General features: G+C 45.3%; 1 protein-coding gene across 1 annotated transcript in view; it reads right to left on the reverse strand.

Moving 5' to 3' along the window:
* Positions 1 to 1,985: 1,985 nt before the first annotated feature.
* The window catches only part of PRKCE (protein kinase C epsilon), a 547,581-nt gene continuing 531,022 nt past the window's right edge, over positions 1,986 to 18,544 (reverse strand). The window contains exon 16 of the mRNA XM_070379638.1: positions 1,986 to 5,274. Coding sequence (XP_070235739.1) covers positions 5,128 to 5,274 — 147 coding nt within the window. The 3' untranslated portion in view covers positions 1,986 to 5,127. The remainder of the gene's footprint in view (positions 5,275 to 18,544) is intronic.

Consider the following 18,544-nt stretch of genomic DNA (forward strand, 5'->3'; position numbering starts at 1 on the left):
GAGGGTGTATCCCTGATTAGAACAGCTCCTCATCCTTCAGGTCTAGTTTCAAACATACCACCCAAGTCGTATCATTATCTAGGCTGAAGAACTCTAAATTGAAAACCCGACTTCATGATGTGGCTTCTGTGCTGTTTTCCCCTCCATCTCTCTGCTACTGTAAGCACTATGACAACACACACTTTGTGGTTTAGTAATTTTACTGCATGGAGATCTTCAGGCCCCTGGTAATCCAAGCACTGGACTGTACTCAGGTCCATGGAAATAGAGAAGGACTAGTCTTCCCATAGATTCCCTCTGCGAGAAATCTGTTAGACCTGTTGTTTCTCAGTTCAGGGGCAAAGTCACACAGATAGGCTTTCTTGAAGCAGCTCTGGAGCCACCTAGCCCTTGCCAGGGACCAGTGGCCATGGTTTTCCTGGAATAGGCATGGCATTGCTTGACTTCCTCTTCTAGAACATAGTTGGAATTGAGGGAAGAGGTTCTAAACCAGGTACTCTGATCAGCAATTGACATTTTTTATAGCTTCAAGGTGATTTATCGAGCACATGGATTTGGGGAGAATGAATTTCCTCATCTCCAGGACTCTGGAGCTGTCTCTTCTGGACCACTAGGCAAGGGATGTGTAGACTGGTCATATTTCATTCAGTAAAATGCTTGGAGATGTCTTCTGACCTTCTAAGAACAAGATCTTTTAATTTGATTTTCTTTTTATTTAAACTCAGACATGCTGGTGGGAAGCTTGTTTCTCCTAGGATGGTCATTTACCTAGAAACAGCTGTCTGAATCAGAGAGGAAAATGGTGATAAATACAACCTTCTCCTTGCTTCACTTGCTCCTTGCAAGAAAAGTTATGACCAACCTAGACAGCATATTAAAAAGCAGAGACATTACTTTGCCAATGAAGGTCCGTCTAGTTAAAGCTATGGTTTTTCCAGTAGTCATGTATGGATGTGAGAGTTGGACTATAAAGAAAGCTGAGCACCAAAGAATTGATGCCTTTGAACTGTGGTGTTGGAGAAGACTTTTGAGAGTCCCTTGGCCTGCAAGGAGATCCAACCAGTCCATCCTAAAGGAAATCAGTCCTGAATATTCATTGGAAGGACTGATGCTGAAGCTGGAACTCCAAAACTTTGGCCACCTGATGTGAAGAACTGACTCATCAGAAAAGACCCCAAATTTTGGGAAAGAGTGAAGGCAGGAGGAGAAGGGGATGACAGAGGATGAGATGGTTGGATGGCATCACTGACTCAATGGACATGAGTTTGAGTAAACTCTGAGAGTTGGCGATGGACAGGGAGGCCTGGCATGCTGCAGTCCATGGGGTTGCAAAGATTTGGACACGACTGAGAGACTGAACTGAACTGAATAACCTTCTTCTTGCAGTGGGTCTGGAGGTCCATGCTTACATCTTCAGGTAGGCAGATGAAGTTGCTGGTGGGGGAGGGGGAAGGGACTGAGAGGTGAGTACCTTCAGGATAATATACCTAAGTCATGGGAGGTTTCCAGCCTCGTGGGAGCTTCTTGGATTCCTAAGGTCTGAAGTTCTGAGCAGCTGGTCCTCAAAACTGAGTCTTGAAGAGGCCTGAATGGGTTGCAAGAAGATCTAGTCTTTTCTTCTCTAGAAAGCTGAGAATGAAGTGCTTTCGGTGCTGCTTGGCCATCTCCCAGCACTCCAAGGCAGCTTCATGCCCAGGCAGCCCAGGGCTGGCGCATCCAGTGTGCTCAGGCCCCCTCCACACTTCTGGTTGGCAGTCCCTGAATGCAGAGGCCAGACAGGGGTGGGCAAGGGCAGGATGCATATATGATCATTTGCACATTTGTGCATCTTCAAAGGATGAGAGAAAAGTTGAAACCTTGTCTAGGTTTGGGAATTTGGAATCACTAATGTCCAAAAGGCAATAAACTTCATTAGTGCCACCTTGCCACTCACCAAGGAGATAAAATGGAGTCCAGGAGATAAAATGCTCAATAGGACCCGGAAATAAGATTTAACGTCATTGTATTTATTAGGTTCTGAAACAATACACATTCACATCCTTTTGAATACAGTACATTTGGCACAATAATGTTTACAATGAAATAACACTAATGAATGGCAAGAGATTAAAATTACATCCCAAAAGGAAAAAAATGTACAAATAAAGTATCACAATACAAAAAAAAATCCCTAAAGTTGAGTACATTTTATATTTAGCCAGAATTACTTTGCACATAATTTAAAAAGAGGTAATTTTTAGCCTTCTTTTTTTTTAATGTAAGAATGCATTTTTTTCACCTTTGGAGGAAAAAAAAATTGTTTCCACTTCACAAAGTCCATAATGAGAGAATACAGGAGAACAGCTATCCTTCATATATTTTTTTGGCATTTTTTTTTACACTCCCCTCCTTTTTTGTCTCAAAAAAAATAAAAAAGAGTGAGCAAGCTAGTTGGAAAGATAAGAAAGAATTAGCAGAAATGTAATAGTGTGTCTGCTTCCAAACTCTTGTGAAAACCGAAATGAAACAATGAGTATTCAAGGAACATACAAGCTCTATTCTATAGACTACATAGGATTTGAATCTGCCTGTGTGAGAACTTGACCAGCTTTCAAGCAGGAGGCATCCCAGTCAGCCCAGCTCTGGGGCCTGGAAGGGGGCATCTCTGAGCCAGGCAACCTGCTTGAGTGACTGCTTGGAGCTGTTGGGTAGAATGTATTATTATTTGTCTTCCAACAAAAATGCCAGTTGTCCTGTAGGAAGGGCCCAACCCCTGCTGACATGGGAACCTTTTGGACAAGGCCGTTCGGCATGACAGTTTAAGAGCGTGCTTGGTCGTTCAATCATCAGGGTGAAGGAAGCAGAGAAGAAAACAGAGAGCAGTAGTGACTCGTGAGTAAGATGGGCAGTATTGTCATGTTTTCCTAAAAAATGAGATGACGCCACCATGAAGATGTTTCTGTGCTTGTCCTCAACTCCGGAAGACAGTCTCCCTTACTACGTCAAGTTACCGAAGATAAATTAAATTAATCTACTGTTCTTCATCTCTTCACTGGTATGCTGAACACACAAGTTGATATAGCATAATATTTGAAATTATAACAAGAACAGATAATAATTACACCTGAGTTTTTTCAAAAATCAAAACAAAAGAGAAGTGAATGTCATCACTAGTAACCAAGGCCACGACTAGCCAGATGCAAATATGGACACCAGCTCTGTATGGGCTTGAGCTAGTCACCGTCCAAACTTTGAAACAACCATCCAGAACATTCCTTTCTCTTCCCCATCTCTATCAGGACATAATAGAGCACAGGAGAACTATATGTGAGATTTAATATAGCTTAATACATGTTTACATCTTTTAAAATAAACCAAAATGAAATAAACAATATGAAGACCATCCCTCCTCCCGCCCCCCACCTCCCAGAAAAAGAAAGAAAGAAGGAAACACACCTTATCTCTCGGTAACTTGAACCAATACGCTTACAGAGTATTGCACCTGGACATTATTATAATTATTCTTTCATAGACTAAAGTTTATAATATGCCTGAACATGCAGCAGTTGATACCTCTAAATTCAATGAATTAATTCCACAGGCCTTGCAGCAAACACTATATACAAAAAATCTCAAATGTACAAAAGGCAAAAAGCTTCATTAGTGCCACTTTGCCACTCACAAGTATATATATTCAGGGGCAGCTGGGAAATCCACGTGCAATCGTTGGAATAGATTCCATTCCCTGCTAAGTCAGTTCAGTGAAATAGATAATCCAACGACCTCCGGGAAACATAACACACAAAGCCACAGAGAATCCTTGGAAATCAAAGAACGTAACACTGGTAGCATATCTACAGGAGGTAACATCACATCCATTAAATAGTGTCCACATGAGTTGCCCTTGCATGTCACACAGAAACAGCACTCTGAGAACATCTTGCCACCCTGTCAGTGTTCCAATAAGTCGCTCTTCAATCTCCTGATACCCTCTACATAACCCATGTTTAGCCTCATGCTGCTTGTTCCAAAAGCAGATATTTTATATTTAACTTTACACGTTTAATGTTTAAAAACCACAACACAGTAGTACTATCATTTGGTAGAAGTGCGCAAAAATCACACACTGCTGCAGAAAATAAATACAGTTGATGCTGGGGATTCAGGATGAAACTGGAGAGAGAATCTGGGAGCTGAGTTTTGCTAGAACCCAGGGTCTTGACCACTCTGTGGGGTAGCCATGGAGTTCAGGCAGAACTTGAACAACAAAGAGCTCTACTAGTTTCCTTTTCTCTCAATTCCGAGCCCCCAGGTGCCACGAAAGCATTAAGAGCATACACCGTGGATGATGATTTTCTCATTGTATATTAGCCCTTTAATATCTACCTGTATTAACAATGGAATTTATTTCTTTTGGCCAATTAGAAAGCAAATTTGATAATCTATTTTTGAAATGTTAATAGAGTTCAAATCAAATTTCTTTTTCTATGGAGAGCGATTTCTTCCACAAGATACATGCTTATACAACTTTGGCATGCCCCAAATCTAAAACCAAAGCAAATGACGACGAGCCATTCCAGAGCAAACCAACACAGGGAGCCGATCAGGGTGTCTTCCAACCTCACTCCTTCCTGGGCACGCCTAGAGGGCGCTCACCCTTGGGCTGAAGAAGCACCAGTCTCTTCTCTTCTGGATAGAATGGCAGAGGGTGGCAGGTGGTGGGTGGGGGACTGGAGTGAGGAGAAGCAAGAATTGTCAGGACTCTATGTTCAAAAACAGAGCCAGAGTCTTGCTTGCTTTTTTTCTTCCTTCTTTTCTTTGCAGTAAAAGACTTGAAGTTCCTTCCTTACCAGAAGCCCCCGAGGAGCAAAGTCAGGCTTGCCAACAGACCAAACTCAGCAGTGGGTCCAGTGAACTGCTGAACCTGCACAATTCTGCAGTACTGGTGAGACGAGAATCAAGAGTGCCTTCTGGTCATCAGGTGGAAGTGGGGAGGAGCTGGCCCCGGGGTGAGGGAATGCAATAAATAGAGGGTGGACAAGGGACTGGGCTCTGGGGAGAAGTAGTTCAAGACCATCTGATGGGAAAATAGGAATCTTCCCGGCGCCCCTGCTTGCAGCATCACCGAACTTCACTGGGAGCGGCTGCTCAGGGCATCAGGTCTTCACCAAAGTAGGAGAAGCCTTTGAATTCCTCCTGGTTGATCTGCTTCACAATCGCTTCGTCCACGAGTGTGAGTACTGGCTCTTCCCGGGTAAAGTCTTGGTCAAAATTATTGACGTCTCTTTTGGTTTTCTGTGGGGAGATAAGAGAAAGCGCTGATTCTAGGCTGACCTTCCTCCCCAAGGCCCCCCACAGGGAGTGGGCATCGAGCTGACCAGCCTCTTGCCAAAGCAGACCTCTAGCTACTGAGAGCAGACATTGAGCTGTTTCAATGAGGTAACGATGAATGGCCCCAGGACCGAGAGGTGACGGAGGACTTGGAAAGGAAGAATGAGGTCAAGTGAGAAGGAAGAAGGGGTGAGAGGTATGATGGAAAAGCAAGGAAGTGGGATTCCCATAGACTGTGTGTGTGTGCATGTTCGGGCGTTTTCCCTTTTAGCATCTGCCCTAACCCTCTGGCTCCACTGAGTCCTCCCTTTCTGTGATCCAGGGAATGAACTTGAATTGCCCTTCTGTGAGCTCTCCAGTGGTCCTTCTTCCATAAAGGTAACCATCACCACCCCCATCACCTTACCATGTCTCCTCTAGATGACGTCTTCTCTATATGTAGGGGGATGCGTGGAGTAGGGGTTGGGACCATCTTCTGGGAAGCCTGCCTTGATCCTCATCTGCTATCATCCTGAATCCTATTTTGTGCTCCCACATTATTTCTATTATTACACTCAAGACACTGACTTGCAGTGAATTGTTAATGCTTCTGTCCTGTCCATGAGCTCCTTAAAGGCAGAATCCTTGTCTGACTCAACCTTGGGTTCCTAGCAGTCCCCTAAACTAAGCACCTACTGAATGAATGAATACATCAGCAAGCCCACCACTGACTCTCTAGGTCAGAAGGACCCATACCTAGTTAGAAGCTCAAGTTGCCAAAATTGCGCTTATGGTCTGTGAAGGGGAAGAGGGCAGTGATCAAACAAACTCTGGGTTTTGGAGAAAATCAGGAAGTAAGAATAATTCTCTGCCTCTGGGGGCTCCCTGCTGGGTTGGGGTCAGTATTCCTTTCTAGCACACACTGCAATGGTGAGAAAAACTTTCACAGAATAGTGGGACCTGGCTGAGACTTGAAGAATGAATTACCATCATGTTGGTAGAGATGGGAAGAAGGCACCTTGGCAGAGAGAAAGATGGGAAAAAGGCAGGAGATTGGGAACACGAAAGATGTGTATACAGGACAATGGGTTGGTCAAGCTGTTTGTGACAGAGTGCAGCGTGGGGATGGCGGGAAATAAGGGTGGAGTCTGACTGAGAGACCCTCAGCACCAAGTTCCCTCTCCCCTGCCATCCACAGCACAATACTGAGATGACTGAAGGAGCTCCAGCAATATTTTTTCAGACATTGATTAATTGGCATTATCCAGGATTTGTGCCCTGGATGATGGAATAACTCTTGTGGTGACTATTATTATTTGTAGAATAAATATTAACATATGCTATGTTCTATGGAAATCAGTTACCTAAAAATTTAGTGATAGTCTGTGTAAAAAAGTAGTCTTGAGACAAAGCTATATTTTGTACTCTGCTCTGGGAGAGTCATCATGCATGTCAGCAAACGAAAGGATGTGGTGGACACCCTGCAGTCAAGAAGACCTGGCTGATTTGATTAAGGCCAGTCTTCCTCAAACTTCCTCAGACTATATATTTATATATATATATATATACACACACACACACACACATATACATATATATATATATATATATATATGGACCATTTTATTTAAAGATTCTCTTAGATTCTTTTTTTGATATGGACCATTCTTAAAGTCTTTATTGAATTTGTTACTGTATTGTTTCTGTTTTATGTTTTGGGTTTTTGGCCATAAGGCATGTGGATCCTGGCTCCCAGACCAGGGGTCGAACCCATACCCCCTGTATTGGAAGGTGAAGTCTTAACTGTGGACTGCCAAGGAAGTCCTTTTTTTTTTTTTTTCTTTCCTAAATAGTTTCTCAATATCTGTCCTGGGAGCGAAGTTCTGCAGAATGTGGTTTGGAAAGTGCCACCTTACAGAGCATCTTCATGTTCATTTGCTTTTGATCTTTGGAACAGGCAGGTGTTATTATCCTGATTTTACAGATGTGGAAACTGTGGCTCACAGAGGTTTCATCACTTGCCCAGAGTCACCCAACTGAGTTCAGAGTGAGGCCAGACTCAAGTCCAGCTCTCAGCATGATGCTTCTCATGGTGCAGAATATTTGGAGAGCTGGACACTGGCGACATGGGAAAACATGGGCAGGCTCAAATGCAACCAGGAGACCTTTAGGTCAAGCTTCTAGGCTGAAGTAAAGCCAGAAAGGCTTGCTAGTAAGCCAGCATGGTGGGAGAGGGCTGTGGATCAGGGAGAGAGTGGTACATGGTGAGGTGAACTTGGCAGGGGAGTCTGTTTTCAAACTGTCCCAGATTGAGGTCAGAATCAGACAGACACCACGGAGAAGAGATGAGCTAATCTTTCCCATACTGCGCCCCCATCCATCCTGCTTGGCACCTTCTCTCCGGCCTTGAGCCATCAGAGCTCAGTAGGGCTCAGAGGCCTTGGAGGGGGGGACAGAAAGGGGACAGAGGAAAACCACAGGGACGGAAACAGTACTTGCAGCAGAAGCGGGTGTGTGCCGCCCCTGAGATGAGAAAACTGAGGGGTGGCTCAGCCATTCCTACAGGAGGGCTGGCTCCAGGCAAAAGAGGATGACATGTTCTCCATCTCCAGTGTGTACAGAGCAAAAGGAAAAGGGGGCCCTGCATGGAGAGAGACTTCACAGGGGAACCACAAAGCCCATCTCCACAGTGATGCATGTGGGGCACAGGAGGGCAGCTGCCTGGGGAGAGGGTGTGAAGACTCCTCTCCCAAAGGTCTCTATCACAGGAGCGAGGGGTTTACTTTGATTGAAGAGGGGTAACAGCATGTGGCCCATGGTGCTGGGGGAGGAGCAGGATGGGGAAGAAGGCGATGGCAGCATGGGAAGCACTAAGTATCATCCCAGTGGGGGCAGGAGGAGAGGAAGCTGGTGAGGAGGACTGGCAGAGAATAGGGCAGAAGGGAAACTCAGTTTGAGCACCACTGATGGTCGGCTATATCCAGGACCTTTCAGGGGCAGGATCCCCTCCTTCCAGCCTCCTCTGCACTGGTCACTAATGGAGGAGGGGGGCTGGTGTATAGGGAACCTCGGGACATTTGTAAAGGCTTTGGCATTGACTCCCCTGTTTAATTTCTTGTGCTTCACCTTTCAATCATTTGAGTCCACTAGTCATGGAAACTGGTTTCATTTTCTGAGGTCAACTGAGTATATGATGGAGCTACGTTTCATAGGATGTCTGAATGTCCCAACTTGCTGACTGCCTACCAGGGAACCAGGCTCAGTCAACACAGCTAGGGACATCTTTTTCCAGGTGCATGGTGAGCTGGCTTGGGGAGCAATCAAGCTCAGCTCTGGACTTTCCAGGGGAACCAGAATCATTGGTGGCATGCGCGCGAGTATGCCATTCTTCAAGAACTCTATGGAAGAACCTACTTGGCTCATGCACCCCTTATGCTACCTGGTCCAGGCCTTATTTCCCTTGGAGACATCTTAGATCCTTGTCAGTTATTCATTTCCATTCATATAACTTACAGTTTCTGACTATTAATTAACCTTAGAGGCTTGGGAGGTTTTCCAGAGCAAGTATTTCTGAGGAAACCCATCCCATGTTAATAGCATGTAGGCAGCCTCATATCCTCACATTTAGAGGACTGGGAACTACATCCTTTACTCACTGGTTTCACTCATCGGAAAGCTGCTGTTTCCCTTAAAGAGCAGGTACAGGACTCATCTCCAGGGTTCTGACGGACAAAGTCCCTATTTACCTGGATCTTCAGTCATCCCATTTGCCTCCCTTCATGTCTACACACCTGACTCAGCCCCCACCACACAGCCTGAGAGGCGACACTGGGACAGGGAACAGTCCTCTAACTCTTCACACCCTGTCTCCTCCATGAAGCCCTTCCCACACCCTCTGGACCACATGGAGGGGACACCACATGGAGGAGGAAAAAGCACTGGCTGACCTCCCATCTTGGTACCATCCCTTTCCTGGTTTGATGACATTGTGAAGGAAACCTCTTTGAGCCTGGGTCTTTCATCTGTAAAATGGGGGTGGTCCCAGGAGCCCTACAATAGCCTTGAGGACTGAATTAGATGCCAGATGTACGGCGCCTCAGTGCAAATCCTGACACACAGTGGGTACCCAATAAATGTGAGCTCCTACCCTCTTAGTCTTAGCACCACGTGCCTTGGGCATGGCTCACGCTCAGCGTGGCTGGATCTCCAGCGTAGCCCATGGGCGCCATGAGCTTTGGAGTGCAGGGCTGCCTTGGGCATGCTTCATGCTCAGCGTGGCTGGATCTCCAGCGCAGCCCATGGGTGCCATGAGCTTTGGAGTGCAGGGCTGCCTTGGGCATGCCTCACGCTCAGCGTGGCTGGATCTCCAGCGCAGCCCATGGGCACCATGAGCTTTGGAGTGCAGGGCCTGAGCTCACACTTCTCTGTGTGCTTTCAAATTCTGAACTAGTGCTGAGCCAGGGCCTGCCTGGACATCCTGGTCTTCCTCTAGCCACTGAGATTCTTCCAACGGTGCCTGCTTTCAAATTCTGAACTAGTGCTGAGCCAGGGCCTGCCTGGACATCCTGGTCTTCCTCTAGCCACTGAGATTCTTCCAACGGTGCCCTACTGCTCTCGGAAAAAGCACCAGTTTCTTAATCACTTCTAAGGCCCTCTGGGATCTGGTCCCTGCTCACTTATCCAGTTTTATCTCCTAGGCCCTAGGGAACCGTGAAGTTTTTTGGATGCACTGGCTTCTTCCTGCAACCGAGCCTTTGATCAGCCAGTCCTCTGCCTGGAGCACCCTCTCCCCTCTTTAACTTCTGCCCCGTGTCCTCGTCACCTAGATGACTTCTGCTCACCTTTTCCATCTTGGCTTAGATATCCTGCCTTCAGGAAAACTTGTCTCTCCAGGTCTCTTCTTGGGGTCCTGTCATCTCCTCTAACTTTTATCACAGCACTTGCCACCCTGGGTGTCCACCTCCTTTTGTGATTAACCTGTGAGCTCCTGGGGGCAGGGATCAGGTTGAACTCAATGTTCCATCCCCAGGCTGGTGCACTGCCTGGCACATAGTGAGTGCTCAATAAATAACCGAGAAGAAACATTGAGTGCGTGTCTCTTGCTACCACTTTATCTAAAGCCACTGAAGTGATCTGGACCTGAGGCACTCTTGTGCCAGTGGGTGTTTTTGTTTAGAGAAGGCTGAGGACTGACTCACAAAGAGCCCCGAGCAGGGTGCCCTTGCCCATGGCAGCTCCACAGGGCCCTGAGAAAGCGGCCGGTATAGGCCTGGTTAGTAGGGTGTCTTCTGCCATCAGCAGCCAGCCTGGGCCACTAAAGTTCTTCAGTTGCTGGTATGAGACAGAAATGGAATGAACCAGGGTTTGGGCAAATCCCATCGAGACAGATAGGCTAAGAGAAGTTTGGGGATTTTGTGGGTATGTCCCTAACCCCCGCTATTGGTGTCAGGGGAAAACAACACTCCTCTTCCCTTTGGCTTCCTTCAGAAGTCAGGTCTTAGATCTGAGAGGTCTAGGGCTGACCTGGGGGAGAGCACACTTCTCGCATCTGCAGTGGGGGAGTGAGGCAGTGCTTATGGAGACAGAGTTATAGGTCACTCTAGAGTCTTCTGAGAAATCGCATCTGAGAGGCAAAGCTGGTGACCTGTCTGTTAAATCACCCTGAGGCTGTGGAGGGCCGGAGGCTCAGCCAGCTGTGCGGACGGGGCAGGCTGCCTGCATGCTTGCTTCCTGTCTGGCTGGCGCAGTTCTTTCAGAGCCCTCACTGAACTGAAATCATAAACACAAGCTTTCAGAGAAGCCAGTGATTTCTGCTTCTGTCTTCATCTGATTACGAGGAGATAACAGATGACTTTGTTCTAAAGTGCTGAGAAAACTCCCTGGTCTACAGGCCGGGGCGTGGGGCTATAGGCACCGTGCTGGCCCCAGACCACCTCTCCATCTCGGCCTGGCATGACAGCAAGGGCACATGGGCAACAGAGTGACCACAAGCCAGGGGCCTGGCCCACGAGTGCGACAAGAGCCTGGGAGACAGACTATTCCTGGGGAGACGCGTCGTCTCCATGTGGTGTCCAAGAACCCAGCTTTCAGGTTCCAGCTCCCTCTTGAGTCTCCCAGCCTCCAGCCTCCCTCCAGCTCACCCTCCTTTCCCAGTCCCTGCAACACTTTCTGGAACATGCATTTTTTCCCCCTCCTCCTAATATTTTTATGTGTGTCACATTTTCCTTTCATATCCCTCAAGGTACCTGCTGCAAAGCAGGTCACACAGCAATCCCTTCATATTCATTTGCTCAAAATCCTTTTACTCACCATAAAAGTCAAACTCAAAATGCCTCCTAGCTTTGCAGTGTCCCAGTATGCTTATCTAAGCTCTATTTTCTTTGAAATGTCAATATGCTTATCTAAGCTCTATTTTCTTCTTTTAAATATCCTCAAAGAAAAAGGAAACATATAAATAATTAGAATGCTTGCTCAATATCAATTTACTAGATCTTTAGATATACATATGTATTTGTATTTAGCTCAGTTCAGTTCAGTCGCTCAGTTGTGTCCGACTCTTTGCGACCCCATGAACCGCAGCACACCAGGCCGCCCTGTCCATTACCAACTCCCAGAGTCCACCCAAACCCATGTCCATTGAGTCAGTATTAATTAAGCCCATATATTTTCAGAGTATATATGCATATCTTTATACACATGTTCACCTGTGAAGTTAGATGAAATAGGAATGTAAAACTGCATAGTGTCTTGCCTGACAAAAATAGAGTTGGGACACAAATTCAAGTTAACTATCATTTGCCTAGAAATTTCTCTCAACATATTCTTCTATCCCTTTCCCGATTTTCCTTATAGAAAACAGAGTAAGACACACAGAGGGCTGCCAGTGGAACCTTTCACAGCACCTATCTTGCCAGGGAGGTGCTCTACCATCCTTTAATCCATTTCCTTCTTAGAGTGTGGTGGCCAGAACTGATGGCTTGATCCTTGTCTCTGTGTTCTGAGCAATGCTAAGGGCAGCCAGTTTCTACTTGGTGGAAACCCTCAAACCACTGTCTAAGATAGTGTCAGTGATTTATCACTTATGGAGTAACTGTGATAACACAGTGATGCTCTGACAGCTTTACCAATCCAGTCTAACCTTGAATGACTTGAACTGTGTCTCCCTCAAAAGCTATGTTGAAATTCTAAGCACCAGCACCTCAGCCTTATTTGGAAATAAAGTCTTTGAAAATGTAATCCAATTGAGATGAGGTCATCAGGGTGGGGCCTAATTCAGCATGACTGGTGTCCTTATAAGAAGGGGAAATTTGGACACAGAGCTCAGACATGTACAGCGGGAGGACCTGATGAAGAGACACTGGGAGAACGCATGTGAAGAGTGGAGGGATGTGGCCACAAGCCAAGGGACATCTGGCGCCACCAGAAGCTGACAGAGGCAAGGAAGTCTTCCTTCCCCTGCAGGTTTCAGGGGGAAACCTGATCTGCAGGCGCCTAGATCAAAGACTTCTCACCCAGAACGATAACATTTCTGTTGCTGTAAGCCACCAGTGTGTGGTACTTCACGGTAGCCCCTGGAAACTAACACAAACCCCAATCTTCTGAAATAGATTTTTCACATCTGAATGTCACCCTTGATATTTAACCTTGATTTCCTCTTAAGATTACCACAAATAACGATTCTGTGATTCACTTTTCTGGATCTCAGTTTCTTTACCAAGAAAGTGCTGGATCATCGAAAAAGCAAGAGAGTTCCAGAAAAACATCTATTTCTGCTTTATTGACTATGCCAAAGCCTTTGACTGTGTGGATCACAATAAACTGTGGAAAATTCTGAAAGAGATGGGAATACCAGACCACCTGACCTGCCGCTTGAGAAACCTATATGCAGGTCAGGAAGCAACAGTTGTAACTGGACATGGAACAACAGACTGGTTCCAAATAGGAAAAGGAGTACGTCAAGGCTGTATATTATCACCCTGTTTATTTAACTTATATGCAGAGTACATCATGAGAAACGCTGGGCTGGAAGAAGCACACGCTGGAATCAAGATTGCCGGGAGAAATATCAATAACCTCAGATATTCAGATGACACCACCCTTGTGGCAGAAAGTGAAAAGGAACTAAAGAGCCTCTTGATGAAAGTGAAAGAGGAGAGTGAAAAAGTTGGCTTAAAACTCAACATTCAGAAAATGAAGATTATGGCACCTGGTCGCATCACTTCATGGCAAATAGATGGGGAAACAGTGGAAAGAGTGTCAGACTTTATTTTTTTGGGCTCCAAAATCACTGCAGATGGTGACTGCAGCCATGAAATTAAAAGACACTTACTTCATGGAAGGAAGGTTATGACCAAGCTAGATAGCATATTGAAAAGCAGAGACATTACTTTGCCAACAAAGGTCCGTCTAGTCAAGGCTATGGTTTTTCCAGTAGTCATGTATGGATGTGAGAGTCGGACTGTAAAGAAAGCTCAGCCCCGAAGAATTGATGCTTTTGAACTGTGGTGTTGGAGAAAACTCTTGAGAGTCCCTTGGACTGCAAGGAGATCCAACCAGTCCATTCTGAAGGAGATCAGCCCTGGGATTTCTTTGGAAGGAATGATGCTGAGGCTGAAACTCCAGTACTTTGGCCACCTCATGCGAAGAGTTGACTCATTGGAAAAGACTCTGATGCTGGGATGGATTGAGGGCAGGAGGAGAAGGGGATGACAGAGGATGAGATGGCTGGATGCCATCACTGACTCGATGGACGTGAGTCTGAGTGAACTCCGGGAGTTGTTGATGGACAGGGAGGCCTGGCGTGCTGCGATTCATGGGGTCGCAAAGAGTCGGACACGACTGAGCGACTGAACTGAACTGAACTGAACTGGGGATAATAAATCTACCGAGCTTGCTGATTGCATGACAGCATAAAAGTAAACCTCATGTAAACTAGAGTTTCCTTTAGAAAGTATTATATGAATGTCATTTTAATTCTGTCATCTAACTCATCTGCCATATCCTTCAGCTTTGTTTTAAGTTGTTTTGACCGGGACCATTTTTAAAGTCTTTACTGAATTTGCTGCAATATTGTTTCTGTTCCATGTTTTGTTTTTTTTGGCTGCAAGGCCTATGGGATCTTAGCTCCTCCACCAGGGATCGAACCCCTACCCCCTTCACCTAGAAGGTGAAGTCTTAACCACTGGACTGCCAGGGAAGCCCCCTCCTTCAGCTTTTTGTCAACCTAAAATCTGACTGCCATGCCTCCCCTCTCTCTATCAAGATGCATATAAAAATATTGCATAAGGTAAGTTCAGGCTCAGAACCCTGTGACCTGCCCTCTACCAGCAGCCCTCTCATAAAGCTGACAGAACCAGTCTCACCAACACACTTTGTGGGTATGGTTGTTAAATTCATTGTTAATCAACCAGCCATGGTCACTTTTTCCATCTGGTTCAGGAAGATGATATCAGAGAGTTTCAACTGTTTTGCTGGAATAAAGATAGACAATGCCTGCAGCATTTCTCTGATCTATTAGTCTGGAAATGAAGTTAACTGGCTCCCAGCAATTATCATTTTCCCCTAAGTGTCCACAAACCATCTTCTCATAAAACCTTCTAGAAATCTGCTTTAATCACATCCATCTCAGAGTATCCCAAACGTCATTGTCTCTCTTTTTGAATACTGGGAGCCTGTTTGCCCGTCTCCCATCATTTGGTACCACTGCTCTATTCTGTCAAATCCCAACCACCAAACAGTGGGCATGGTTAATTCTTTGCCAACCTGAGAGGTAACTCACCTGGGCCTCTGAGATGGCTTTTAACCTCAGCTGCATAACAGAACCACCAGGGAACTTTAAATGAAAGTGATGCTACCCCCATCCCAGAGATTCAGTGTAACTGCTCTAGGATCTGGTCTGGGTGAGTTATAGCTCCCATCTGACTTCATTAGATATAATTCATTAATCTACTTCACATGGGTTTCAGTTCACCTAACAGTGGTTTCTGCCCTAATCTTTGTACAATGAAGATATTTCTCTTTGGGAAAAATTAGAAGCAAAATAACAGCCTTGTTATTTGTCCTTGTTTTCTCCACCCTGCCGGTGCATCAGAAACAAACAGGCATCTCTATGGACACCTGGGTTTCAACTCCTATCTCGTGAACTGGAATGTCCAGGGGTGGGGCCCAGACCTGGTTTTTTTGTTTTTCTTTTTTTAAGCTCTGTGAATGATTCTGATGTGCATCCTGGCCAAGCCCCTCTGTATAAAGATCAGTGGATCTTTCTTTCTTCTTTTTCTTAGTTTCAAAAGACTACTTTGTTGTCGGAAAGCCTATTTAGGGGCCTAACTGTTCTGATTCAGCTTCCCCTCAAGGTCACATAATATACTAGCATTCCTTCTCAATTCCATGCTATTCTTCACTTAGTTTATATTGATTGCTCTTTATAAAATCGGGACACATAAGAGTCTACCGGCAAGCCACACTAGTCTCTTTAGATATTGCCCTCTGAGAGGCAGAATAACCTAGTGAGTTAGCATGCATGTTAAACTTTATGGTCTTTGGTAAATCATGCAGTCTCCCTTGTGCCTCCATTTCCTCATCCGTAAAATGGGGATATTAGTAGTCCTCATATACTTGTTATAAGGATAAGTGAAATAATGCTTTTAAGTGATGAGAACGGTACCCAGCAGAGAGTAAATATAAATTATTAGTAATGCTTCTTTGTCAATATTGATCCAACAGTATGATGAGAACAAACAGCATCATTTTTTGGATGATCCTTGATCTCACGTCATAGAATAATCATCGTTTTACTAGGGCAACCAGCGTCGTTCATTTCCTACATAATCCAAACACTAGAACTCACCAGTCTACTCTCAAAAGCTAAGAGCCGGAAGTGTGGCCCACCCAAAAGGACCTTCCTGAATCTTTTATTGCCTTCCGACCCTTGTTGGTTTTTCCTCATTTTCACTGCATTTCCATTTACAGTATGTGCTTTTATACATCCTGGTGGGCTATCTTTAAACTTTCTGGAATAAAGTGAGATAAGAAAAACAAAAAGGAAGAAAGAAGATGAATTTTACTTCCAGCACTGCTGGCTGTGACATCATCTATCCTGTTCTCTGTAATGAGCAGGGGTGTGTGTGTCCACAGGGAGCTGTAGAGACAGGGGAAGGTGTGCAGTGCATGCCTCACCCGCTGACGCTGCCTTCAAGAACATAGACCCTCCTTTTCCAGGTTCTGAATTCCCAACAAATGACCCAGATACATTTTAATGCTGGATTTCCTAATTTTTGCCAACTAAGTCGATTAAAAAATAGAGTAGCCTGGCTGAATGGGTTGAACAGTCCTCCAGTTTGTGACCTCTATTTAGTAAAGTTGTTTCCACCTTTTAGGGGAAGAGAAGATCAAGACCCATTTGCTTTTTAAGCACAAATGATTAGCTTCATGGCATTTAAAAGTGGGAAGCTATTTGGTCCCTGGCCATTCTCTGGTCCACTGGAGACAGTCATGGCAGCATGCTGACCTCTGTGGCTGGCACACAGAAATGAGGAGCCACCCAAGTGCCAGGTCAAATGCCTCTACCCCCATAATCTGGTCCACAGCCTCATCTAAACTTTGTCTGAGGGAAAGTGGCTTCACTCCTGAGTGAATTTAAATTATTTAAATGCATTTTTAACTTTTTTATTTATTTAAATTTTTTATTTTATATTGGAGTATAGTCGAGTAATAATGTTGTGATAGTTTCAGGTGAGCAGCAGAGCAACTCAGCCATACTTATACATGTATCCAATCTCCCCCCAAACTCCTCTCCCATCCAGGCTGCCACCTAACATTGAGCAGAGTTCCCTGTGTTACACAGTAGGTCCTTGCTGAGTATCGATTTTAAATATATAAATGTATTATTATTTTTTTAATGGACGAAGTCTCTCAGACCATCAGGCACTCTGAACAACCAACTACAGTTGAATTCTATCAAACCCACTGCACGATGGAATTCAACCATTTCCCCCTCTCATTATTGTTTGCCAGACTATAAAAAAATAAATCCACATTTTTTACAAATTCTATTTGAAGAGTTGCATGGGAAACTCCTATCAGCTACCACTAACTTCCTCCCTCACACCTAGCTAATACCTCAGTGATCAAAGGAGTTTAGCCAACTACAATTTGTCTATAAACTGGGGGTTTATAGGGGTGTATAGACTCAGTCTATAGACTAATGCTGAAGTTCGAATACTTTGGCCATCTTATGTGAAGAGTTGACTCACTGGAAAAGACCCTGATGCTAGGAAAGACTGAAGTTAAAAAGGAGAAGAAGGTGGCAGAGGATGAGAGGGCTAGATAGCATCACTAACACAATGGACACGAATTTGAGCAAACTCCGGGAGATAGTGAAGGAGAGGGAAGCCTCGCGTGCTGCAGTCCACGAGGTCACAAAGCGTGGACATGACTTGGCAACTGAACAACAATAGACTCAGTCCTCTGTGCTCTCCTTTACAGGGAAGGGCAGTTATCCCCGTTATAAAGAAGTTGTTACCAAACTTGGAACACTTGCTACGGTGCTTTTAAAACAAAATTATGGGACAACTACTTGAAGATTATTTGGAAGTCAGGGGCCAGTTTGGAAACCTACAGAAGCTTGAAAGGGGCCCCCAAGACACAACTCCCTGTACCCCTTGCTCCCACAGAAGCAGGGAACGTGGTCCTTGATCAAGTGGGGAGTTTGTTGAGGTGACTTTCAAAGCTGCTTCTACCTATAAATTCCATGGCTCAATCATTTAAAGTAAGGTATTTCAAGCAAGACTTCTTGACCTGGGTTCCCGCTCCCAGGGCATGAGTGGCAGATTTTCTGTAAGGGGCCAGTTAGTGACTATTTTAGGCTGTGTGGGCCGTGGGGCCTCTGTCACACCCACCCGCCTCTGCTGTGTGTCTCAGAAGTGGCCCTAGACGAGGTGTCAGTAGTGACCAGGCGTGGCTGCGTCCCAGGAACACTTTATTTATGGACACAGACATTTGAACTTCTTATAATGGCCAAGTGTCACCCAGCATTCTTCCTCAACCGCTGAAGAAAAATGTAAAGCCCATTCATAGTCTGAGGGTTGTGCAGAAAGAGTCAGTGGTTGGATCTGGCCAGTGGGCCAGAGTTTGCTGACTGCTGTGCTAGAGAAGGGACCTCAGGGCTTCCATGAACCTCCTAAAATACAGTAATGCATGTTGTGTAGATGGGCATATTTGGGTTTTCCTGGAGGAGTTCATTGTAGCAGGTTCTGGA

This window comes from Bos mutus, chromosome 11 (genome assembly GCF_027580195.1).
Source record: "Bos mutus isolate GX-2022 chromosome 11, NWIPB_WYAK_1.1, whole genome shotgun sequence".
Lineage (NCBI taxonomy): Eukaryota > Metazoa > Chordata > Mammalia > Artiodactyla > Bovidae > Bos > Bos mutus.